The sequence below is a fragment of the Gavia stellata genome, chromosome Z, assembly GCF_030936135.1.
Source record: "Gavia stellata isolate bGavSte3 chromosome Z, bGavSte3.hap2, whole genome shotgun sequence".
NCBI lineage: Eukaryota > Metazoa > Chordata > Aves > Gaviiformes > Gaviidae > Gavia > Gavia stellata.
In genome coordinates, this window is record NC_082637.1 from 71,480,358 (window position 1) to 71,508,035 (window position 27,678).

General features: G+C 38.0%; 1 protein-coding gene across 1 annotated transcript in view; it reads right to left on the reverse strand.

Annotated features, from left to right (window-relative positions):
- Positions 1–236: 236 nt before the first annotated feature.
- Positions 237–27,678, reverse strand: part of COMMD10 (COMM domain containing 10) — a 115,804-nt gene continuing 88,362 nt past the window's right edge. Inside the window, exons 6-7 of the mRNA XM_059834065.1 lie at positions 1,417–1,476; positions 237–777 (exon numbers count right to left, since the gene is read on the reverse strand). Coding sequence (XP_059690048.1) covers positions 739–777; positions 1,417–1,476 — 99 coding nt within the window. The 3' untranslated portion in view covers positions 237–738. The remainder of the gene's footprint in view (positions 778–1,416; positions 1,477–27,678) is intronic.

The following is a 27,678-nucleotide window of genomic DNA, read 5'->3' on the forward strand; positions in this document are numbered from 1 at the left end:
ACCTGACTGTCAGACTATTTCAGTGTTCTTTGTTATATATTCCAAGATTTCTCCCCCCAGTTACACTACTTAGATTCATTGGTATGCATGCAGTGCTAAGAAGCCGTATTTATTCTCAGTGCCAAAAGTAAACACTGAAATCAGTGACATTGTTGACTATTTAGAAGAAAAAAGCCACCAACCTAAAAAAGAACAAAGATAATGAAATGAAGTTAAAACAGCCCAAACTAAACCAATCCATTTTAAAATTCTGAATTTATTTTGACAAATTTGCAATCAGCATTACCAATCGTGTGAATAACAATTCAAAAGGACACAGGTTTTATTAGCTGTGTATTTTCTTACTACTTTTATATTGCTATTACAGCTAAAAAAAAGATTTTATTCCTGGTCCCTCACTAATATGTAAATTTCTACCAGGATCAAGTAACACACATAAAAGGACACACACACACACACACGAAAAAAAAATCTCTGAAGCAGGATAGCATTCTTTTTTTTTTCTGCAAGTAAACCATTCTTCATAATTGCTCAGAAAACAAGAGAAAGTCCATTAGAATCTTCAGACTCTTAACAAAGACTCTTGGCTAATGTTACTGGTCTAAAAAGGAGATAAGCCATATAATTTTACAGGAAGCAATGCACTGAATCCCTCAGCAAACACAGCTTGGCAATCTATCTTCAATTCAAAATAATGAGGTGGCAGGAGCGTGATGGAGAAATAAGTCTTCAAAAACATCACGTAAGGGAATCCAGCTGTGCTTGTATAGTTTCCAGCTATTTAAAGGAACAAAAAAAAGAGAAAAAACTACTCATATAAAATGTTGTTTAGAAACATGCAAACAGAAAAAAAAACACATTCCAGTATCTCCAACTATACATACTAAATCTATTTACATAGCAATAAAAAAATTCTGTACTCATGAATATTTGTTTTTACATGAAGCTATTAGAATTCATTGCTGCAGTTTAAATATTCAAATTTTAAAGAAACAGTTGTCTAAATACTGCCTTTTTTACATGCACAGATGTTACGCTGTGAATTTCCCATGCATAATAACAAGGTAAAAAAATAATAAGAGTTCATTTTGACTGGATTACGAGCCTGGCATTCCAACTGAAGATGTAACACAAAGATCCTCTTTCCAGAGAGCTCGTCATTGTTAATCATCAGCTACTCCTCTCGATCTAACCGCCAGGTATGCTTACAATGACCCAAGCCCTGCCTACTCCAAATCTGAATGCACAGACTCTTCTTGAAAACGCTTTATGTGATCAAACAAATCCAACAGCCTTAATTAAAGTTAGATCCGTTTTCCTTCCAGTTTCATTAGATTTAATTCATATAGGCAACACTTCCTGCTGAGCAGCATAAGGTGTTTACAAAGAAACTATAGTATTGTAAAATCTACAGACCTTGTTATAGAACTCAAACAGCTCCTGATGACTAAATTCTACAAACACTTTCTTCAGGTTCTGTGAAAGAAAAAGAAAAAAAAGGAAGGAATAAGCATACTTTTTTTTTTCTTTTTGGTATTCATTCCAGTAATTCAGACTGTGAGATTAAGTTACATGAAAGATAATGGTCGCAACAGTTTTCCTTCCATTCACTACCAAGTCCCTCCTATATCCATATTCCATTTCAGTGAAGAATTCAAGTCTACAGGTGCATCTGTTCTCCTGCTGTGAAAAATAAAATATTCTATGAAAATGATTTTGTTACCTTATTTTTAAGTCAGATAAAAAAGAAAGATTACATTCATCTTTCTCAGCAGTCCAGCTAAGATCTGGTAAATACCATTACACAATGACAAAGTCAGTACTGTATTTGAATTTGCACAGCTATTAATGTACTGCACCAGCACAGAGCTAATACTTCCATTCATTAATCTAACAGTTATGATCTTAGCATGCTGACACTGCTATAGGCATCTATGCACAGATTCAACCTAAGTTAACAATTAACACAACAGCTTCAAAGCAGTGCTTAAACACCAAAAAAAGCAAAATAACACAACTGATGGAAACTACTGTGGATAAAACAGATGGTGGTAACAATCCTCCACACGCTTGTGCTGATGTCTGTGGAGATGGGGGTTAAATTAAAATTTCTGTCCTGCTTAACTTGCTTGCAATAAACAGGTAGTTTAATGCCTGCTACTTTCAATCACAGTGCAGATCTATCCAGACTGTTCCTAGCCTTACTCCTTCTACTTCACTTTGTCACTTTACTTCTTTTAAAATAAATTCCTAACTATTGCTGCACATTCTCTGTGTTGGTGCTAGCCTTTCGAAGGCTTGAAGGCATTCCTGAGGATATCAGCTGTGCTTTCATAAACACTAACAAGGCTCTGTGGAAACTTAATCTGTGGACACCTCTACTCACAAAATATTATCAGCTAAACTAACGTACACATGCTGATTTTGTTTAACTGGCACCAACTTCATGTACCACTTAAACCAGTAGAAAAATGCTTATTTATCATTTCAGCTTAAATGAGCACAGATACTTTTGTATACAAAGAAGGCTGTGGGCCAGATCCTGTGTAGTCTCATACCAATGCAAGTCGCGATTTAAGTCAAATAATGCTGCTGAATTTGGCACACCAAATGCACAAGAGTAGCAGAAGCCCTGGGAACTCAGGATAGGTACTGCCTGGTGCCTGCTCCTCAAAAGGAGCTGTAAGACACAGGAAAGGGATAAAATGACTGGGGCCAGCCTGTCTGGTGCAATTCCTCCTCCCCACTCTGCAGAAAGAAGGATCCTTTCCAACAATTTCAGGAAGGCTACAAAAGCCTAGAAAAGGACCAGTGATTTGCATGAGAGACCAATCTTCCCCCTCTGGGAAGGAACAATGCAATTCTGGGAATCGTATGGTGAATACAAAATAAAACTACCAGGACAGCAGTTCTCTTTGCCATGACTCCAGCTGATCCTCCCTCCAAAGAGCATAATGCTGTGACAGGGAAGTAAAAGCATTTTTAAAGGCTTTCTAACAGCTAAGAAACAAAGAGAAAGCAAACAAGTGGTTTCTTCAGAAAAGAAAGGGGGTAGAGGAAAGAAGAAAGATACGCTAATAGCAAATGGATCAACCATTTCAGCCTGGATGTTTGCTTGGCGTTTGCCTTTCCAGAAGGATTTTGGTGTTTGAATGGAAGTGAAACTGAAAAGAGGAGGTTCAGATTAAAAGGAAGATATGACATATCTTAAAGTTTATCAGTCACAATGAGTAGCCAGGGTCATCTCTTGCATGGTTTCTGGCAGAAGAGTCTGCTGGATTTCAATACGACAGTTTTGCAATGCCTCTGGTAAGGGTGTGTGATACCTCCGACCACTAGATCTCATTTCTCTGAGCTCTATGTCTCATTCAAGATGGGCATCTTACTACTTCAGATCAGCAAGCAAGATCAACTTCTCACACACACACACACACAAAAAGAAATTGAAAAGCTTGTCTTTCATATTTTCCTCTAACTACATTAATTACTGTAAGTTAGAAGATAGGGTATGCAAATGAAAGAAAGTGTGGCCCTTTTAATTCAGGTTCTTTTTATACTAAAAAAAATCACCATGCTTTATGAACAGGCTGAGATATTTCTTCCCATTATTATTTAATAATCACAGTCTGATAACTAAGACAAAATTTATGTTGCATTGTGGCAGGCAAATGTCTGTGGAGATCTAAAAGAAAGCATGCTATGCCAGGCTGTGTTTCTGATCTGGGGGCGGGGGTGGGAGTGTCAATGGGAGAGAGGATAGAACAGTCTTTTATGAAATATGTTGTTTATCTGCACTTAATCCTCTGCTACAACAGAATTGCTTCTGTGTGTAAAAACCTGGTACTTTGACTACATCACTTCAGCAGAGAGCAGTGTCACAAAAAAACGTGCAGAAGTGTGGACCAGTTAAAAATGTTATTTTTACAATATTAAATTTCTCACTAGTATGAGTCCCTTGAGGAAGGTGCCAAATGATCATCGTTATGTGATCAGGAGTTCCTATATAGACCACAAAAATATTGTATCATAACTAGGTCCCTAGAAGAAAAAGCTACGCCTGAGCAGGCTGATGGCCCCACATTTTTAGCTGAGATATCCATTATTTGATTATTTGCTTTATTCTGTGTGAACACAAACAACTGTAATTAAAACAATGTGTCACAGGACTAGGTTACCATCCAGTTCTTTAATTACTCAGTAAAACAGTATTATAAATGACTGTATAGATAGAATATTGATAAGGCTCCCAAAACAGGCAAATTCCTAATCTACTTTATGGAATTTTGCTCAGATAAAGATACAAAATTACAAATGGCAATAATTTTCCAACCATAACTAAAACACAGGATTAAAAAAAATTGCTTGCAGCTTACTGACAATTAAATGTCACTGTGTGCAGATAGAGTCTCTGCCTATTTATGAAAAGTGCAGCTAAACTGCCTTCTTTTACCTAAACATACAGGTTTTCAGATGTTGTCTCTAACCTAGTATGTGTTTCCCAGAACATAAATAAGAAAACAGTAATTTGCTGGATGTCTAAATTCTTTCCTCCTTCTATCAAGTATATCATGCTCTTTTCCTCTTTCCCAATAAATCTCCTCCCATTCCTCACCTTCACTCTACTCTTTCCCTCATTTCTGGCATCTCATTTTCTCTTTGCTGTTATCATCTTCCTGTGAAAGAAAACTAAACAGAGTAACTGGGAAAATAAACTGAATTTATTCCCATTGTCACACTCAGTCACTCTAATACTTTTTCTAATTACATCCCAAACTTTGTCACTGTGGCAGTAAAAGTCCTAGCTCCTACTTTTAAGAGTTTTAGCCTTGAGGCTGACAGCTTCATAGCATCAGAGAAACATATCTGAAGATGTTATTCTTATGAAGACAAAGAAATCTCTAAAATACCAAATGTTCATTCTTTGGGCAGCTTTGAAAATCTTGAGACAGGCTTTTTGTCTGATTCAATACCCATGAAGAGTGGCAGGGACAGCACTGGAGTGATACACTCAATGAGCATAGGTAAAGAGGTGATGTGCAGCACTTTCAGCTAAATAAAGTTGCTGTTAAGTTCAATGTGCTCATCTGCTGTTAAACATGACAGAGCATTGCATTTACTATTGGAAAAGTCTGCGTGAATTGCAGGTGTCGCCCACAACAAATCTTTACATCACTCTGAATCCACTGCAAGGATTATGGTAGTAAGTTTTCCGAAACATACGGTTTAACATATTTGGCCACATATCACTACTGAACGTATTTTTAAGTGTTAAAATTAAATTTTAGTGCCATTTTGCCTTTAGAGATCTAGTTGGAATCTGATTTCATTCTACCTCTTCTCTCACCCCAGGGTTGTATCAATTTACAATTTACAGCCTCCTGAGAACTTCTATGAAATTCTAGTAAGTTTAACTGATTAGTGTTGCTTTCTACCCTTACCTATCTTCTCATTTATTGTCTGGTATAATTTTAAAAAACAGAACATCTTCACCGTCTTTAAAACAGCTGTTCAAAACCAAATTTCCTTTGGGGGTGGGGTGGGGGATAGGGGAGAGAAGGGAAAGGAAAATGAAGATAAAAACTTCTTGCTCCCTGTCAACATTAATATGCTATCCTATCCAAAACAGCCATTCTGAATGTATGGATAATTCTACAAAATAGTCACAATCATTTAATATAAACTTAGCTTACAACCACCAGCAAACAATTAGGCAAATTTTTAGCTGAACATGATCATCAGCATAAAATGAAGATTCAACTACACAAGATGTAAAAAGTCTCCGATTTCCCATTGCCTCAGTTAACAATTTATTTTAAACATGAATACTTTCTTGCTGCAAAATGTTTCTGTGGAAACCATGCAAAAAATCTGTCTCCTTAAAATACTTCAGAAAGAAGAGGCAAATTCCTGGTTATAATCAAAGTGTTTGAGGTTTTTTTTTTTTTAATCCAATGCTGTAGATACTTCTATTTTAATGTACTACTGCAAAAGGCTTTATTATTAATGACAGAGTTTTGCAACCTTATTTATTGCCCAGCTGTATTCCACACATCTAACTCCCCACTCCATGCATAACCATAGAGCAAGGCACTCAGAGTTATAAATAAGACAAACTTCTGGTTTTAAAGCTAGCTAACTTGAATATGAAAAATTGATATTGCTGTAATAGTTCTCAACTGCAAAGCTGTAACTACTTTACGACGTTGCAAAATAAATGCCAAGTATTCTGAAGCAAACAGATGGAGGGACAGGCTGGTTTGTATATCTAAATGTCTACTGATAATGATAATGTTCTATGACTGAGCACATGTAAAAAATTACAGTATATTCAGCTAAGTTTGTTAATAGTAACTAGCTGAAGCAACACATATCCAAGTCTCCATATTCTAATATAATCTTTAATACTATCTTGAGCCAAATCTCAATTAGGTTTAAGAGAAGAGTATTTTCATATTTGCTTTCCATTCCCCTATTTATTCCTATTAGATATCCTTAAAATCTCAGCCTGAATGGAAGGATATAGATAATTAAACTAATAGGTTTATGGCGGAATTCAGATGTGTTCCTAAACACACCCCAGCTGATTCTTAGTAGCCTACATTTCCCTATGGACCTATCAGTGTCTGTGCTACGTCAATTCAGACTTCCTTTAAATTTCCTTGGACCCTGGAGAACTATGCATTCGCTTAGGCACTTACAGATGGGAAGAGGGTCATAAGTTGTATCTCACAGAATTTATCAGCAAGTTTAAGCTGCTTGGTCAGAAAGATGAATTGTAGCGTGGTAAGAAAAGCAGATGCGTTAAAACACCAGCATCACTGAAAGGCACACCTGTTGCTTAACTCTCTGCATGTATGAGACAGCATTTAAGACTTCTTTATATTCTTACAGCAGTAGATGGATATAATTCAGCTAAGGGATTCAGCAGAACACAGGGAGTTAAATACTGACTTACATATTCCTAATTACACTTCTTTCACATTATCAGAAAATGTGACCTTCAAACTTCATTCTTCTTCCAGCTTATTTCCATTTTCAATACCAAATAGTTACTTTTGTAGAGGAAAAAAAACGTACCTTATGACTGAATTACATGCATTTTCACTCAGTGTGCAACTGTTACAAAACAGAACATCTTTCATACTAACCCCTTCTTTTCCTGATCGATTTGTTAACTTTTCCTTTGTACATACACTGCATTCCACCTTTCAAAGTTGCATTTCCTTTTCATATAAGCTTAGGAATTTCAAATTCCCTGTGGTATTTAGGGAGATCAAAATCAGCAGCATACTAAGGATGTCTTTCCCTCCCTTTGCATTGTATTCATAAGCTCCCAACCCAAAGCTCTGTGTTGATTCCCAAGATCTATTCAACATGCTACTGGAAATTGATGGTTTGGAGATACATACAGATAATCTTATTCCAGCAGATAAAGTATCATCTAAGCATGTTTTCATGAAAAGTGCTGAAATTCATAAATTCATTGCCCAGTCCAGTAGTGAGCCAACAGACTCTGCAGTCATTTGGAGACCTGCAGAAGACCTGACATCAGAACAGCAACAAGAACTGTCAGTCATTTCCATTTTCACTCCTCCTCTTCCACCCTCATGAAAATATCCATTACTGACTGGATGAACTGGTGCAAAGCTGCAGACAAGAAGTGGGACACAACTACTAAAAAGACCACATAGTCTGGGAAGATCACAGATCACTAGAGGCAGGCAGGCCTCTTTCTTCTCAGTAGGGGAGAAAAATGCTTTTAAAACTGAGACAATTATCTGGAAACTAGTTTTTACCTCAATATACCTAGTCAGAGTAAATAACATCTTGCTGAAGAGAAAAGAGATAGCATTTTTTTTCCAACAGCTGTATCCAGGCTGGAAGGTTCCTTTGCCTTGTGATGTACTAGGAATTTACGTTCCTAAAAATAATGTCATTAGGTTGTTTGTTCTTCTAATGACACTTTCGCATGGAAAACCTCTCAAAAGCAGAAATCTAAAGTTGCAGGTTGCCACGTCTGTGCAAAGATTATGTCAAATACACTTTTACAAAAACATCACAGTGAACAAACACGCTTTTTGGGGAAATAGGTGGTAAATGCGTACCACTGAGTGCCTATCACAAGAAATACTTAAAAGCGGGTCTTTTGTACTGATACCTCCGTGTATGTTCTACCTAAGGAAAAAGGCTCATAGAATATCTATTGAAAGGCTGACTTCCTTCTACGCCTGTTCTGTATTTTGTAGATACCTTCACATGCCCTTCCCTTCTTTGAAGACAACTATACACAGTACGAGTTCATTATGGATTCCTCACTAGTCTCCACACGGGATCAGTCACTAACAGCATAAAGCATCCATCTGCACAAATGTGTCATTGTAATTTCGGGATTCAATAGGAAAACATGTAGGTATAATTCCCAAATGTGGTATCCAGGAAAAGATGTGTTTGAAAATTGTTAGTTTCATTCACTAATAGGCTACCACACAATACCACTGATTAATCTAAGGAACACAGGTCGTAATAATGACAATTTTCCTATTTCATCTCTCACCTAATTTTGCAAATTATACTGCACTCCTAATACTGTAGAAAGCTCTCTGAAGAAACAACCTCACTAGAAGTTTAAAACAAATATACCCTTTCTTCCTATTAAATTTCACTGTATCAAGTATGGGAAAAAAAGTCTCTGGGAAAGCACGTACACGCTAATTGTAGCACATTGCTTATACACTATACAGTCTGTAACTATCAGAATGTAACTTTCTTCTTTAGGCAGCACTCTACTTTGATGACTAAATAATTTTATTCCTGAGAAGAAAGTAAATTCTTTGATCTTTCACATTTTGGTACAGCTTATTTGGCCCAGAAATTATGATATTAAAAGACCTAAATTAATGAACACTGCAAGGAAAAACAGGGAGTTACAACTCCGTGTTTCATTTATTTCCACCAGGGCTATCACATAAGTCTTAAAACACCATGAAGACCAGTGAGTTCACACTGCTATTCTAAAGATATCTCACATCAAGACTTGACATAATAGTCTTATATTCACCTTGAATGATAAGGAATGCACTTTTCTTCTTATGCTTGTACTTGTAGAGAACTACTGCTGAAGAAACACAGAGCCCAGTAGTAAGCATGCTAGCTCCAGAAATGCTTTCAAGCTTTTCTGACCTCACATGTTGGCCAAATTTGATCACAGCCAAATTAATTTTTTACCAACTACACATGAAAAAGATGTCCTGTAGGCATGGTTATGAAATACTTCCATTATCGTACTCAGAAAATAATCCAATTCTAGGAAGCTAACAGAACTGAATGTAAATACGACGTGCAACATTAGCCTAGCAATGGCATCTGAAAACTTAAGATTATGAACTAAAATGGCAAACTTTGCAACTTGGGTAAGTATCTTAGGACAGTGAAGCTCAGCCCTACAGCATCGAAGGCAGACTGAGATAGATTTCTATGTAGATATACAATGGCCAAAACCTCCTACAGCAAGGAGAGCAGCTCAACAACATGGACAACGCTGTCTTCTCAGACAGCTTGCTTGTAGCTGACGTGATTAACATGGTGTTGCAAATCCTTTATGTTCAAATCAGATAGACATCTAATGATGGGTCTGAAGAAAGCTGGACTTAGACAAAGCTCAAATTGTGATCCGAACCACTCAGGAAGCCACTCCTTTGGTCTCAACTAAAAGCCAGACAAAACCTCCTGTTTTCCAGCAGAAGAAACTTGGGTTATTGTCGTCTGCATCTACATCTACAGCAACTGCTCTGACAGGAATTTTATATGGTGTAGTCATACAGATGAGTAACACTTTAAGAAGGCTTTAGATGAATGGAGGAAGCTGGCATCTTTTTGCAGCGTTAGCTCCTGAGCCTACCTGGTTCAATAAGATACTGCAACACTGCATTGTTTTACCACGAAAGGCCTTTCTTCACCACCAGAAAACCTGAAAGTATCTTTTGTTTCTACTGAGGCACAAGAAAAGAAGCTGGATAAAAGATGCCAGCAGTGGGAGGAAAGATCTAAGGAAGCTCAGATCCATGTGAAATCAATGTTAACTGATGTGGAAATACCCTTTCAAAAAACCTGCTTAAATATTTACAAAATGTCAAGATTAGATAATTTTAAAATTAGTTCTTTTGTTTGGGATGGGTCACTCAGAGTATCACCAATTTGGATTCTGTTAGGCAGACAGACAAAGATAAAATGTTTGGAGTTTTTTCTGTGCTAAAAGGGTGTTAGTGGCTGTTAGCAAGCATCTCTCTGATCTCCAGCAGGCAAATCATTCCAGCAACTAGCAACTGGGTGCTTGCACACAAGTCTCAGCTGCTGAAAGAGGCTGGAAAGCCATGCGGGAGTCAGGAATGTTAACTAGCAGTCTAGTCCCCAGCAGGATCAAAGACAGAGCTCTTAGGCAGTAAGACTGTAAAGTAATGTATATTTTCTTTTTTTTTTTTTTATTAGGAAGTCACCTACTATTTTCACTGTATTCTAAGAAATAGAACAGATGTACAGCTTTGGCTACAATACTCACAATTTACAAATAAATGCCAACTCCTAACCAGTTATCTCCTCCTCGCCAGAAGCAACCCAGCAAGGCCTTCAACCTGGGCTACCTGTTTGGATCAAGGACATACTGATGTCAGAGTGTGATGAAAAAGGCATCGCCACCCTGACACAAGCAAACACCAACATTTCTCAGGCAACATGGCACAGTGCAAAACTGGAAATTAGATAAAAAAGCTTTTCCTTTTTACAAGGATTAAAAAAAAAATAAGACTGGGTGGTCTTTTCTGATATTGACTCTGCAAAATTAAGAGGAATGTGGAAACAATCACTTACTAGGAAGCAATCCAACAACAACTTTTCTTTCTCAGTCTGTCGCTGAAGGTTACACATGTTACAATGATGCAAAAATTAGCTATTTGGGATATTAGACAATGTAATTTCAGTTATCTTTTTGCTGAAAAGTTATTTAAAGCTTAATGCAGCGGTGTGGTGTGAATTCTCACTGCTTACCAGGAAAACTGGATCGAATGCTAAGGACAGGAAGTACAAGTGCTGTGTAAGTGTTTTCACAATACAGTGAAGATGAAATCAAACCACTCACCCACAGTTTCCTTCAAAGCCAGAAAATGAATATAAGTATATAGGTAATACCCTCTCAGGGAAGAAAACCCCCAACTTTTGGCTAACATGAGCAATCTGAAAGAGAGTATCAAATCCCTTTGTATTTTCTTCAAGTCTGTGTGCTATTGAATTACAGTTCATATAGGTTGCTTTAAAAGAAAGTGAGCAATGTGAAGGAATATAGTACTAGATTTGTATTATTTTACAGATGTCTGGAGTACAATGCAGTACTCAGGCTGGCTGCAATAGTTTCAGTGAATATCAAAACGAAAACACTTTTTATGTTTTTCTCCCAAAACAAATCAATTTACCTCCAAATTAAATACATTTTTCTCTTTCAAACCAGCACTGCATGATGCAAAACTGAAATGGTAAAACAAGGAATAAAAAGTGATATTATATGGTGTAATCTTTTCCTAAAGACAGACATGAAACTAATATTTAAACTACGCTTAATGTCTTTCAGATTTTTACCTTTTTAACATATATGTTCTTCAAAGGGAAAAATGGAAAAATAAAGTGTAACAGGTCACTTTGCAAATGCTATTTTGTCTGTATGAACGATTTTATAAACTGACATTTAAACTTATGTTTAAGATACTAAGTCACTTCTTCCAAAAAAATACCGAACGCTTCTGATTTGTTTAATGTCTTGTCTACACTGATTATAACACAGGTTAAAAGTGTAATATATGGGTTAGTCATTGATATTTAGATTTGCAATCTAAGAAGTTATGAAACTTTTAAAATAACCTAACATGTTTCCAGATTTTTCTTACATCTCTATTTAGTTACAGAGAGAATGCTAAGAATATATTTGCTGACTACCAAAGGTTTTAAATTTAAAAGAAAAATAAAGGAAATGGTTTAAAATATTTTCTCTCGAAATAGTATTTATGTGCTACTATGGAAAGGAATTTAACACAGCTTTTCTCCTCCTTGTAGTCATCAGAAGCTTTTCAACATGCATACTTTTCCCCACAATTTTCTTACCTCTAAATTGGAGAGGTATGGACCTGATGGATGGGCTGTAGATGGGTAAGGAATTGGCTGGATGGCAGCATCCAAAGAGTGGATGGCTCAATGTCCAAGTGGAAACCAGCAACAAATGGTGTCCCTCAAGGGTCTGCACTAAGACCAATACTATTTAATATCTTCATTATTATCTTCATTAATGGCACAAATACTGGGATTGAGTGCACCCTCAGCAAGTTTGTGCATGACACCAAGCTCAGCGGTGTAGCTGGTACGCTTGAGGTAAAGGTTGCCATCCAGAGGGACCTTGACAACCTTGGGGAGTGAGCCCATGCGAACCTCATGAAGTTCAACAAGGCAAAGGGCAAGGTCCTGCTCCTGGCTCGAGGCAATCCCCAGCATCAACACAGGCTGGGGAATGAATGGATTGAGAGCGGCCCTGCAGAGAAGGACTTGGAGATACTGGTGGATGAAAAATTGGACATGAGCCGGCAATGTGCACTTGCAGCCCAGAAAGCCAATCGTATCCTGGGCTCTATAAAAAGAAGGGTGACCAGCAGGGCTAGGGAGGTGATTCTGTCCTTCTGCTCTGCTCTGATCTGACCCCACCTGGAGTACTGCATCCAGCTCTGAAATCCTCAGCAGAAGAAAGACATGGACCTGTTGGAGTGGGTCCAGAGGAGGCTGTGAAAATGATGCAAGGACTGGGACACCTCTGCTATGAAGAAAGGCTGAGAGAACTGGGGTTGTTCAGCCTGGAGAAGAGAAGACTCCGGAGAGACCTTATCATGGCCTTTCAGTACTTAAAGGAGGCTTGTAAGAAAGATAGAGGGAGACTTTTTACCAGGGCCTGTAGTGGCAGGCCAAGAGGCAATGGTTTGAAACTGAAAGAGCATAAATCTAGATTGAATATAAGGAAGAAATTTTTTACGATGAGGGTGGTGAGACACTGGAAGAGGTTGCCCAGAGAAGTTGTTGATACCCCATCATTGGAAGCATTCAAGGTCAGATGGATGGGGCTTTGAGCAATGCAATCTAGTGACAGATGTCCCTGCCCATGGCAGGTGTTCTGCAAAGGTCCCTTCCAACCCAAGACATTCCATGATTCAAAAATACATGTCTTCTTAACATGAGACATTATTTTACAGACAAAAATACATTATAATACTCGTACTACAATATTCAGACAAATGTCAGTTAATACAGAAATAGCTTGGTTTTAATACTGGCTTGCACTATATTGAAGCCCAAAACAGCTACATTTTTTCTTCTTAAGTCGTAAGTAATAAGGTGACAGTAAAAGGACAACGAAGAAGAATTATATGCAGGTATGGTAGGTTAAAAAAATTTCATTTCTAACCTGACATAATGACACATACAATGGGGAGTTTAGCTTAAACAGAGAAAGAAGAATACAATGGCGAAGAGTACTACCAGGGAACTATTAATAGCTGCTTCCCCACTGGCTAAATGAGGACTGTTAAGTCTGGCTTTCCTTTAATACAACAGAATTATTTTCCAACAATCTCAGGGAAAACCTACCTATCTTGAACCCACTGTACATACTCCCACATGCTGGGTTGTTATACGCCTTTAGGGTATGATTATCCATGTACAGTAAATTGCTTTGTCTTTAATTTCACGATTCATATATTCTTCTATCTAAAGCAAGCTTCTGTGTTTTTTGTACTTTTTTCCTAAGAAAAATAAGGAAGTAAGGGGGACTGAACTATGTCAAGTTCACATTAAGTATACATCAGAGACAAAATAGAGACTCTTGACTTTGTTGGTTTCCTCCCATTTAGTACCAAGGCACTGCTCTAGTTGCATTAAATGTGTAAAACTGTGCACTGACTGGCAGAAAAATGAACTTGGAAAACGAATGATTGACAGATGAACTGATGAACCAGAAAGAGAACCTGATTAACCTGGTCAGGTACTCGGCCAAGGCCTCAGGGTGACAGCAGTCTTACCAAAAAGCATATTAAGAGTATCTTACCAGTGAGTGACAGAATTAACAGTTGAACACCCACTAAAGGGAGATGCCATTATATTCCAGGCATGAGAAAAGTTTTGTGACTGCTGAGAAGAGAGTAATTCCACAGCCCTATGCAGAGGAATGAATTACAAAAATTGCAAATCAGTTGCTTTAATGAGAACAAATAGTCCAATATGCTTGGGACCATTATTTTAAAAGGATTAAAGCACTATTGCATAGGAGAATCAATTCTATTTAGATTGTTTTGTTTATCTTGAAGATAAACAGATTAACTTGTCTGCAACCATAAACTAGCCAGAACTCTGGTCGTCAGGCAAAGGCAGTGTGGGTTCAGAGGGTGTCTAAGGAATATGTAGATCCAACAGTTAATTTGACAGTTGGCAATCCAGCTCTCAAAATGATAAATGTGGTACTTGGTTTTTTGTCGCGTTGGTAGCTGAAGCCTACAGAGATACTAAACTCTAAAATGTTAGAACACAGCCCAAGATTGCAAGAGGAAGGACCAACTGAATAAACTGCATCTCCATATCAGCAAGAACTTTGGTAAATATACAAAGAGAGTTTTTGTATTTGAACTGAAATATTTCTCCAGGAATTGTTCATGTTTTCTGTATGTTGAAAGTACTGAAATGTGAAAGTAAATGCACGGGAGGTCAAAAGCTGCAAGCCATTCAACAATAACTACACTTGGTACAGCAATGAATGAAAACTTTAGGATACTGAAGATCAGAAAGAATTTCCATTCTTTTCTTCTTTGGGATCACTGTTCTTCACTCTTAGAAGACGTGGAACTAGATGCACAAGTAATTTCAATAGATATTGGCTGATCAGCAGTGACAGTAGTCAGAAAGATGATCTAGATAACTTGGTAGTAGGCCAATAAAATTTGCAAGTGACAAGGCTGTTGAGTGGCCAATCTTGGGATCCAAAAACTTTGCTGACCTCTTGCTTGTCGAGCATCACCAGTTTAAAAGTGCTGCAACTGGAGTCTGATTAATGATTTTTAAACAATGCAAAAGTATTCCAGCACAATCTCCAATAGCTCTGAAACTTTAAAAAGAGTATAAAACATCCATAAAGAGCAAGATAGGAGTGAAGACACAAAGGGTCCAGAACTCTTGGATACAAAATTGCCACTATTAGTCAGTTACACCTCTAGACGCTACTATTCAGAGCACCACCTAGCCATAGGGCTCTTGGTGTAGAATCAAAGTGCTATGGTCAGATAATACAAGGTGCTAGATTCACTTCAACTGTTAAAATGTGTTTAATAGAAAGTCAATAGGTTAATTTTTGCATTACTGGTTGCATAGCCCATTCTCTCAGAATAAAGACAGCATAGAAACGCAAGGCTAGCATAAACTCTGTATTAGTTGCGTATATTCTAGATAATGTGACAGAATGGCAATCATGTACCCAACGTTACAATTCTTCTGTGAGCAATCCGGTAGTGCAGAGATACAGTATTAATGATTGTGAACTCATGCCCAGACTCCATGGTGTAAACTTAATTGTGAAACCATGGCATTAGACTTTTCTTCTCCAGGTACAGACTGGCTGTACACTGAACTGAAAAAGCACTTTACAGGCCAGTGCGTGGCAATATTTCCAAGCAAACAAGAGACAGAAGAGGTGAAGATAAATATCAAAATGGGGCTGTAAATTACCTTGCTGAAAGCTCTTACCCAAAAGCTCCCTGGAATATTTCAGTACTGTGAAGCCATACCGCAAGAAATCTCACAGGGCGTTATTCAGATAGTAATAATAATGGTTACTAGAAAATACTGCATTTTCTACACTTCTGTTTAATGCATCACCTCCTTAGTAGTTGCATTTTCCTAGATAATGCATTTTACTAACACTGTGTTTACATAAACCAAGACACATTAAACACTGACAGAGATCCACATTCAAAACCTACAGAAATTAATGAAATTTTAAGACAACTTACTTTGGTTACCTCATAAAATCCCAGCGTCCCACTGCTTCTCACTGCTGACTACAAAAATCTCCTAAATTCTCTCCAGCTCAATGACTACAGTTAAAAGCGCAAAATAATGCAAGAATTTGAAAACAAAATATAGCTTTATCACAAATCCTGTTTTCCACCCTGACCACAGTGGTTTAAATATGCAATGGTTTCATAGCCTAGAAAATGTGAGAGATCAACTGTGACTGAGGATTACAAAGAAAGTAACTAGTTCATGCAGATCAATCCAGAAATCAACATAGACCTTGGAAAAGACCGACCTCACGATCAAGAGCCTGCAACAGCGGCTGCTGTCCAGCCCTGCCATCACTCTGTGTTCTAGGAGCCAGGAGGAAAAGATAGTCCTTCTGTCACCATCCCTGTAATTCTGAATGAGGTGATACCTGGACTTCGATAACAGCCTGTCCCTGTATTTCTAAACTCCTACGTTGGCAGCTGTGTGAAATGAGGTAGGGGGTCTCAGTCATAACCCACAGAATCACAGAATCACAGAATCAGTACGGTTGGAAAAGACCTGTAAGATCATCGAGTCCAACCTGAAAAAAAAAAAAAAAAACAAAACAAAAAAACCCAAAATAAAACACAAAAAAAACCCACAAACCCACGCCACACAACAACAACAAGCCACAACCCGCCCAACACCACACACCACCATGTCCGTCAAGCTACATCCCATAATGCCACATCCACACACTCCTTGAATACCTCCAGGGAGGGTGACTCTACCACCTCCCTGGGCAGCCTATTCCAATGTTTCACTACTCTCTCAGTAAAGAACTTTTTCCTAATATCCAGCCTGAACCTCCCCTGGCGCAACTTGAGGCCATTTCCTCTTGTCCTGTCACTCGTCACTTGGGAGAAGAGACCAACACCCACCTCTCTGCAACCCCCTTTCAGGTGATTGTAGAGAGCGATAAGGTCTCCCCTCAGCCTCCTCTTCTCCAGGCTGAACAACCCCAGTTCCCTCAGCCGCTCCTCATCAGACTTGTGCTCCAGACCCCTCACCAGCTTCGTCGCCCTTCTCTGGACACGCTCCAGCACCTCAATGTCTTTCTTGGAGTGAGGGGCCCAAAACTGAACACAGCATGCAGAAAAAAAGCATTGAAATTCACGTTTTATTGGTCTGAACACTTAATCAGTGAGAAATAAACTACTTGCTTATCCAAAGAGGTAGCCAAGACAGAGTCTTATTACATTAAACACTGTTCTTCCATACGCGTGTTGAAGAGCAGGGCATGAAGCGAAGGGCAGTCTTGTTAGGTATTAGGAACAGAACTGCAAAATAACAATCTATAATACAGGAAAGGCAGAACAGAGATCTTTCTTACAGCAAGAAAAGCTTATTGCTTTCCGTGTTGCAAGGGACTGACAATGGCAGAGACCCCCAGCAGATTTTTTTCTACTGCTAAAAAGGAATTTTGATGGACTATGGTCACAGACCAGCACAAAGACCATATATGAAAAAAATATACCCACAGTCAGCTTATTCCTACTGAATAAGGATTTGACCAGAGTGGCTCACTAGTACCGTAGAGAAATTTTAAAAGAATGAGCTTTTTCAAAAAAGTTAAATACCGATCTTACCTTTTGCAGTGATAAAAACTTTCTGCTCCATCAGTTATTTATTTAATGCCTTCAACTAAGTAAACAAATTTTAAGACTCTATAGATCTGTCATTCACTTGATGTTAAAGTCTCAAAGTATGCCCAATATTTTTGCCAGTATAGTTACATTTCAGTGAACTGCAGAGGACGCTTTACTATTTGAGATTTTTTATAGCTGCTTTCAGTGAATTGCAGTGAACATATTATTATTTGGGCTTTTTAATGTCTTTCTTTTTTGGTCCCCTATCAGGGACCCTATTCATGCTCTGTCAGAAATGGTTCCTTCCACACTACCATAATGCAGAAAATCTAATATCAAAGGAAAAAACTTGTCCTAAAACCTATGGGTAAATATTAGGGGCATATATGCAGCATTCATTATTTAAAATCTTGTATTCTGTCCTTTTAAACATTTTTTTTCAAGCTAAGCTCTTTTGCATAACAGGAACAAAAAAGGCAACTGAAATAAGTAAACTGATTTTAGATATTTTTTCAACAAAAATGGAACATGCTTATGGGCATATACAATTTATGTAAATGCTTAGCAACAAAAGAATTTTATTATCGTTGAGATATATTCCAGTGGACGAAAGGGAGGGATGGAAAAGGGGAAAAGTAAGAGCTTTTAATGTACACATCAAATTAATTCTACAACAGCATAGATTGAAGGAGCTACAGCAGTAAATGAAAGTCTATAAATATCTGAGCTTTCCAGCATCCCTGAGAATTTACCAAATATATACTACCTTTCTTCACAGGTTTGTGCATCATCTACAGCACAGCATGAGATTAGATTGGCTATACAGCCTCATGCTTACTTGATACGTTTACCTAGCCACAGCTCCAATGTTCTCCCTTTCGCTGAAAGATGAAATGGCTTGCAAACGCTTCTGCTGACTTCATTTTCTTCTTGATCCTCAACACTAAAAGCTGAAGTTTTAAAAGTGGAACTTCTGAAAAAGCTTAGGAGACTGTAAGAGTGGTAACTTGCCTCATACATAATTTTGTAGCGGCAGTTTGTATTTTTTTATTACGAGTGAAGTAATATTTGTATAAATGAGTACTAAGTTCAGTTCCCTCCTGCTGCAGTGAAGAGCAGTAATGGCTTGACTCTTGAGATATTTTTATTTATTTTCAATCCAAGCTTGGACACATTTTGCATGAGAGATGATTTGAATTTCTACACTACCTAGGTTCTACTTTTACACTCAATAGAAAAGGTATAAATCACACAAAGTAATGTTTTCTTGCGGCCATCTCTATATATTTGTTAAAAAAAAAAAAAGACATGCCTACAATATAAGAATGTTTCTGTCAAAGAATTAGAAGTCTGAAATCTCATTTGAAAATTACTCGTTTTCAAAAAAATCCAATTACTTAATAAGCAGGTTTTAGGCAAATCCATCTGTCCATTCCAAAAGACAATTAATATCTTGGACGAGAATATTAAGTCTTAAATGGCCACAGAAGTACTGACACTTCATTCAATACTGTACCATCTTGCTAGAGGGAAAATGAAGAGTAGCTCTTTTGTAAACCCTATGAAAAAATGTATGAGATTTTTTATTTTGAAAAATTTAATTTTTTAATCCATAACCCTTAAATGTCACGCACATTAAAAACCAACACGCATTCTAAACAAAGCAGGTCAGAACCAGGCAGCATATATTAATAACAATGGGGCTATTAGCATGGAATGAGAATGCCAGTCTTAGCATGAGTAGGTTACATGGCTGTACAGTGAGCTCACTGACAATATGGATTTTCTCCAGATGTAAACCTTTTGCCCCAAACTACTTTTGCAGCAATTGTGACGCACGTATTTTATGCAGCCATAAGAAAACAAGTGGCATTATTTTTAAAACGTATACCTGTATTTGTTTTTGCCCAAGAAGAAGAACTGGCAGAGGACAGAAAAATAAATTAAATGGGAAAAAAATTATGATTAAAGAAATCTAAAATACAAAATGCAATTTCTTCCTGTGTTACAAATGACTTCACAAGAGACTTTAAAGCATGCCATAGGAATATCTAGTATTGCCAGGGAAGTCAGAGATACAACATTCGAGAAGGAAGCTATTTTCTGTTGCAATACCACAGAATCAAAGGATTTGGAAAACACAGGCACATTTAATGCTAGACTCCGCTCCTAATTCAAGAGTCATACTCCCTGTAAAAACTTACTTCTCAAACCTGAAAGCACATCAACACTCCAGAAAGAAGCACCTTCAGTCACACTCTGCTATCCGTAACTTCAGCTCCATTTATATTCCATCAATTTCAATCAGTAACCTCTCTTCAGACTTTCTGTTCTCCCTTCATCTGTTTGCAAGTAAGTATTTCAAACGCTTTGGGATTGTTGTGAAAGGTTCCTGAAACTGCCTCTTGAAACAGGGTGTCTGGCCTTCAGAAGTCATCAACCATTAATTCAATTTTAACAAATCTAACCACAGTATCAAAAGAACCCTTGCATGTGTGTCTGTTTAACTGACAAAAATAAACTTGGAAATACACTCTTTGTCATTACAATTTTTGCTTAGCTTTAAACTAATAGACCCAACTGGCCCTTCAGTTTAGTTCTACCGCAAAACCTGACAAATTCTCAAGCAAGTCACATAACGGATGGAACACCAGTAATTATGGAACAAAAGATCTGGAATGAGAAAGGTAGCAGAAATCTGTAGGCAAAGCTTCCCTTAAAAGATAATAGCTTTCCAGCTAAAAAAATAAATATCTCATTTTCAGATTTCTTCTGTTTCACTGTGAACACTCTGAAACCAATGACTTTCGAGGTAGCAGTGTATATGCATCCCCATCAAACACCCCCAGACTCCAACTGGATTTCTTGAGCCTCATCTGGGTTTATCTGTCTAATAACCCTCAACAGACTATTCACAAGCCTGTCCCATCTTCCCTTAAACCTACATTAAAATGTTTGCACCCACATTCTTGGGCAAGGCTTTCCAAAGGACTATTACTTCTTATGTGAACGCATCAGCACTTCAGCTTCAATCAAAAAACCACATCCTGACATATCAGCTTCCTTTGTAAAGTTAGTATGAGTCAATGGCAGTTGTACTGCTAATCTCAGTGAATGCCTTCCCTCCATCTGTTAATTTTCCTGCTATTGTCAAATCCAGAGTAATATATTAAGATGCTACTTAAAGGTTATACTACATTTTATCCACTCAGCTTTAGAAAGATGTATTTTATAATGCAATAAAGTATTTGCTTTAACTCCCGAAGCACCTTATCCATTAGTTCAGTTTTTCTCCACCTTTAGTCCAGCTTCTCTTCACTGAAGAATCCAGTTTTCTCTCTACATGTAGAACTCACGATCTGGGAGTCTTTTACTTCCTTTCAGAAAACAGAAGATGCTTATCTCCATGAATAGGCAAAATATGACTTTAGAATGGAAATGAACTTCAGAAAAGCATCATTTCCTGCTTTTTAGTTGTAATCAATATGCAATTATTAAAAGTAAGAATAATGTTGATTCTGAAAAAAAATTTTTTTTGGTATTGTTATTATGAAATTACATTGGTCATGAAAGAGAATTACTGCTCACCATCAACCACCTTGCAAACACCCATTCTTTTCTTAACTATTTTTTCAACAGCTGGATAATTCCTTCAATTTTGCATTCCCATTCCTAAAGCTGAAACCCCCCTATTCTACAAAAAGGTTGTTGCCCCTTATAGTTAGGAATTCAGAACATTACCTTATTTTCAAGTAAACACAATTACAAAGTGCAATAACTGATTCAATTACACTTTCTTCAAAGTACGTATCATTTCTTTTACAATTACCCTTTACAAATGTAAGAATCCAATGATTCCTTTTTCTATCAAATAATGGATAATAATAAATGTGTTAACTATTAATAAACGTATTGCTTATTATTAAATTTATAGCAAAAATAAATTTAAGTAGCAACAGGACTAATTAGTAAAAATCAGTCAAACTGCAAAAAGGATGTAATTAATTTTTTTTTTGCTGCCAAAGTGCCTACTCCATCTCTAGATAGTATTCTTCCTTGTGCAAAACCCTTATGCAAGGTTATCACTTCAATGCATCTATGCAGCCTGTTGCTCTACTGTGGAAACCTCCCAGCAACCTGCTACAAAGAACTAGACTCTCCTTAAACATGTCTAAATACACTTCAAAAGTTCATACGTCTTTCGGTGACAGCGTATTAGATTAATGTAAAAAAGATTTCCATCTAGCCAAATCTGGTAATGACTTGCAATAGTTGCCTACTGTTTATCAGCTTATGTTAAAAGAACAGCTGATTTCTATGTATATATGACTGGTTAGAGCTGCACAATTCAGAACAGTTCAGCTGACATATTTTTACCCATAAAAGAGTAAACTGGGTAATGTGAGTAAAATTCTCAAACTCATGAAGAAAGCCCACTTTTTGGTAGAAGGTAGATGTTACTTTCTCATAATAGCTTAGTCTTTTCTCATAATTACAAAGTTGATACACTACGACATGGTACAAAGTACTGTCACGTAACCACCCCAGAACTGAACATACCACAGATTGCTTTTCTTTCCTCTACCAAAACTTCGGAGAGAAATTTTTCAATAAAAAAGCAACAACTTCTTCGAATTTACCAAGTAAATTCATATTTCTTGAAAGCAAAATAAAAGTATTTAATACAAAATATTGTTTGTGGCACACAAGGCATTAGAACCCACTAAATTGCCTTATGCTTTTAATGTAATCAAGGACACTTTATTACTGGGTTGGGGTTTTTTTGTTGGGTGTTTTGTTTGTTTGTTTCAGGAGCTGAGCACCTAACATTTTATCTAATGGATAAATGAACAGACTATTTAAGTTTCTTCATCTTAGTTGGAGTTTATAATAAGCTAACCAACATTTAATTATTCATATATGTTAACTTCTAAATCCAGATTTATTTACTTTCTAAGGTTGTGTATTTTTCCCCGTCACAAGCCATGTGATATGTATCATTAAGGCTATGTAAAAATTCCAATTAAGAACAAAGAAATATTTTCATTGTCTTTAACAGAATTCTGTGATTTTAGTCTGCAATTGTATTAACATCACTCCAACTAACATTAAACTATTTTAATAAAGGCACATACTTGACTTATGTCCACTGGCTTTTTTATAGAAATAAACAATAGGGAAGATTGTTACTCTCCTAATATGAAAAAAACAAAGACAAGAACACTATAAAAACATAATTTGCCCTAATGACTTGATGAATCTTGAGTCATAAAATAACACTCAATGTTTAAGATTAATGTTCTGCAGGAAAGCATACTGTGTGTGGCAGGAGAGAAAACAGACATAAAAGAGGTAAAAAGTCTACAAGATACATATTCTACATATAGGGAAATATTTAAAGATGCTGAAAGTGATTTTCTCTCCCTGAGTATCTGTCACAGCACTTTCAGAAACAGTATCTATACTTATGCAATTGTTAATGTTACCATAACAGTTCTCTAAATTTATTCTCGATCATCCCTGTTACGCTTATAAAATTCAACACAACAGCAGCACAGTTCTAGTTGAAGATCTTGCTGTCTCTCCTCAGCTGCCTATGCAACAGTCTCAAACACAGGCTGCAGAGACAATCTTCGCTCTTCATTTGGCAAACTTTTCTTTGTTGACAGCTTTGTTTTTTTCTTTTTGTCTTTGCAGTAATGAAGAAAACAAAGAACTTGCTGAATGCACATATTGCCTTAGTCCTTGTGTACAGAAGTAGTTTAGTATTTGGTAACTCTGCAAATTTACTGGCATTTGTGTAATACAGAAAAGCTCAACGTTTGGACGGCTTATGATTTCATAGTGCATCTGCAGAGTTCATGCATAATACATATTTTTCTGAGATTCATCCAAATAAAAGCAACTGAACAAACAGCAATCTGTGATGATGCCATGGACGTCATCTTAGCTGGAAAATTCAGTGCTCTCTCAAAAATAAAATAAATAATTTTACCACTGCATTGAATATCACTTCAGAATTATATCGCAATAGCTAGCTCGAATATTTAGAAAGTACAACCCTCATGTCTTTGCAAACCTAGTGCCCATATACATAGAGAAATACTGTATTTAATGTTCTATATTGTCAAGCATAAAGCTGTGCAGGGCATCTAGAAAGAAAAAGGTAATACAGATCCTAAGGAGTACTGAACACTTTGTATTTAACACTACATCACTGGTACAATCCTGTACCACTAAAACTAGCATTCTGTATACACCAAATCTAGAGAATAGTGACAAGTATAAAGGTAGGGAGAAATCAAATGCTTGAAGATGGTTTACATCAGCCCTCTAAATTCTTTTACACTGCAGAACTCCTTAAGTTTCTTATAGAGCATAAATACAACAGGAGTTTAAATACTATTGAGAGAGAAAGCTGTCAGGGTAAAAGAATCACAGAATCACTAAGGCTGGAAAAGACCTGTAAGATCATTAAGTCCAACCATCAACCCAACACCACCATGCCCACTAAACCATGTCCCACAATGCCACGTCTACACATTTTTTTAAAAACCTCCAGTGATGGCGATTCCACGACCTCCCTGGGCAGCCCGTTCCAGTGCTTCACCACTCTCTCAGTAAAGAACTTTTTCCTAATATCCAGCCTGAACCTCCCCTGGCGCAACTTGAGGCAATTTCCTCTTGTCCTGTCACTAGTCACTTGGGAGAAGAGACCAACACCCACCTCTCTGCAACCCCCTTTCAGGTAATTGTAGAGAGTGATAAGGTCTCCCCTCAGCCTCCTCTTCTCCAGACTGAACAACCCCAGTTCCCTCAGCCACTCCTCATAAGTGTTGTGCTCCAGACCCCTCACCAGCTTCGTCGCCCTTCTCTGGACACGCTCCAGCACCTCAATGTCCTTCTTGGAGTGAGGGGCCCAAAACTGAACACAGGATTCGAGGTGCGGCCTCACCAGCGCCGAGTACAGGGGCACGATCACCTCCCTACTCCTGCTGGCCACACCATTTCTGATACAGGCCAGGATGCCGTTGGCCTTCTTGGCCACCTGGGCACACTGCTGGCTCATATTCAGCCGGCTGTCGACCAACATCCCCAGGTCCTTTTCTGCGGGGCAGCTTTCCAGCCACTCTTCCCCAAGCCTGTAGCGTTGCATGGGGTTGTTATGACCCAAGTGCAGGACCTGGCACTTGGCCTTGTTGAACCTCATCCAACTGGCCTGGCTCCATCGATCCAGCCTGTCCAGATCCCTCTGCAGAGCCTTCCGACCCTCGAGCACATCAACACTCCCACCCAACTTGGTGTCATCTGCAAAACTTGCTGAGGGAGCACTCAATCCCTTCATCCAGATCATTGATAAAGATATTAAACAAGACTGGTCCCAAAACTGAGCCCTGGGGGACTCCACTTGTGACCGGCTGCCAACTGGATTTAACTCCATTCACGACTCTCTGGGCTCGGCCATCCAGCCAGTTTTTTACCCAGCAAAGAGTGCACCTGTCTAAGCCACGATTCACCAGCTTCTCCAGGAGAATACTGTGGGAGACAGTGTCGAAGGGTTTGCTAAAGTCCAGGTAGACAACATCCACAGCCTTTCCCTCACCCACTAGGTAGGTCACCTGGTCATAGAAGGAGATCAGGTTGGTCATGCAGGACCTGCCCTTCATGAACCCGTGCTGGCTGGGCCTGACCCCTTGGTTGTCCTGCACATGCCCTGGGAGCGCCCTCAGGATGAACCTCTCCATAACCTTCCCCGGCACCAAGGTCAGGCTGACAGGCCTGTAGTTCCCTGGATCCTCCTTCCGGCCCTTTTTGTAGATGGGCGTCACGTTGGAAAGCCTCCAGTCATCTGGGACCTCCCCCGTTAACCAGGACTGTTGATAAATGATGGAGAGCGGCTTGGCAAGCTCCTCCGCCAGCTCTCTCAGCACCCTTGGGGGGATCCCATCAGGCCCCATAGACTTGTGGGTGTCCAGGTGGCATAGCAGGTCATTAACTGCTTCCTCCTGGATCACTGGGAGTTTATTTTGCTCTCCATCCTTGTCTTCCAGCTCACGGAGCTGAATACCCTGAGGATACCTGGTCTGGCTGTTAAAGACTGAGGCAAAGAATGCATTAAGTACCTCAGCCTTTTCCTCATCCTTGGTGACAATGTTCCCTCCAACACTGGAATGAAAACAAATGGACATAAATTAGCCAAATATTCAGCTCAAATTCAAATGAAGGTTCCTAAACACTGACACAGAAGCCTGAAAGAGTCTTCCCATCAAAGTAATGGGGCCAAAAATCTGAACTAATGTTATAATGAAGATCACAAATTTTATGAAGGAGCTATATGACACAGCAACTTTTAGTTCCAGATTCTTAAATTCTCATCCAAAGAGTGATGCACCCAAATCAGAAGTCACTCCTGAGCACTATATCACTGGATGTATTAGAACAAAGCAACTTTCAGAAATATTAGAGAATATTAGTTACTCAAAGCATGCTAAACACTAACCCACATTAAAAATAAGCCAAAATCCAGTGTATATTGACAGCTAAGGTCAGCTAGCGCCACAAACCTCCCTTGAATCTTAAAATCGCGAAGCTCAAGACTTAACAAGCAAGCAGCTTCTCATGTACCTTGCTCTAAGCTGATTGTTTGCAGCATTGTTAATATGCCCCCACACAACATAAAGCTTTCAGTTCTACATCCAACACATCATAAATAGCAACATATACCTTACCAAACCTACAAAATCTCAGAAGCAGCTTTGTACTATTGTGAAGTAACAAAATAGTATATCAGATTGTCACACAGTCCATTTGTTTATTTTGCTTTAGTATTTGTGACAGCTGGTACAATAAAAATCCACTCTGCCCAGACTCTCAGTTTAGCATAGTATCCCCGAGATTACTGGGTACTTTAACCAGTATCTCTCCCTCACCTTCCATCAAACATCCTAAACCATGTTAGACTCAGTGATGTCAGAAATAGCTTCAGGGAATAGTGTGTATTTTCACTGTGAAACAGGCATGGCAGGTTACTTCAGAGAATAATCTCCTTCATTAAATTTTTGAAAAGTGAAATATCATTAGATGATTCATTCCCTGCAATCTGTATTGTTTTGTAAAATAATTGAAAAAAGAGTTCATTGATGCATGTTTTACTTTTTTTCCTTTAATTCTCTTGGGCACAGAGGAAAGAAAAGGTCTTCACAACTCTGAGAAGTGTTTTCAGTTTTATTCCTGCATTTGAGCCGAGTCCCAAAAGCACCAACCTGTAGCTAAATGAACAGAGGCAGAATATTTAATTTTGCTATGATCACAGGACTGATTTCGACACAACAGAAAGAAAACATTCTTAGTCATCTCTTGTCCAAATTGAAAATCCCCAATCTTTGTATCTGTTTCCGTAACATCTTGCCTCTTACAGCCTACTCCTTGTGTACCAAAAAGCCTCGAAGCTTTCTTTATTCAAATTTTTCCTTAAATGCAATCTTCTGATGCTTGTTTCAGATACACAACAGAAACTAATTTTAATTTTCTTCTTGTGCCTTCATTCTGCTAATGGATATATAAGGAACATTTAAACAGTATTGCTGAATTTAGGAGATTTTGTAGAAGTAGGATCCTTTCACACTTCAGTAACTGTATACAACTAAACAATCTGTACTTGACTGAAAACATGTTTCTTTTTTTTTAATGCAAGTTTCCTCAAGTAAGAAAAGTTTCCCATTCCTCAAAAATTGCTTTGCAAACTGAGGACCTGACTGAGGCACATTCTGATTTCTAAAAAACAAACTTTAATAAAACTGACATGTAGTAATATCTGTGGCATCATTAGTTTTTTGGTTTAGAAGAAAGAGGAGCTATAAACAAAACAATGACAAAGCTTGCTGCAAATTTCTTGTCAGGTGCATCTTTGTGTGAACAAACATGGAGTTAAATAGTAAATTCACATATCAGTGAGGATGAGTACTAAGAAAAATGAAAC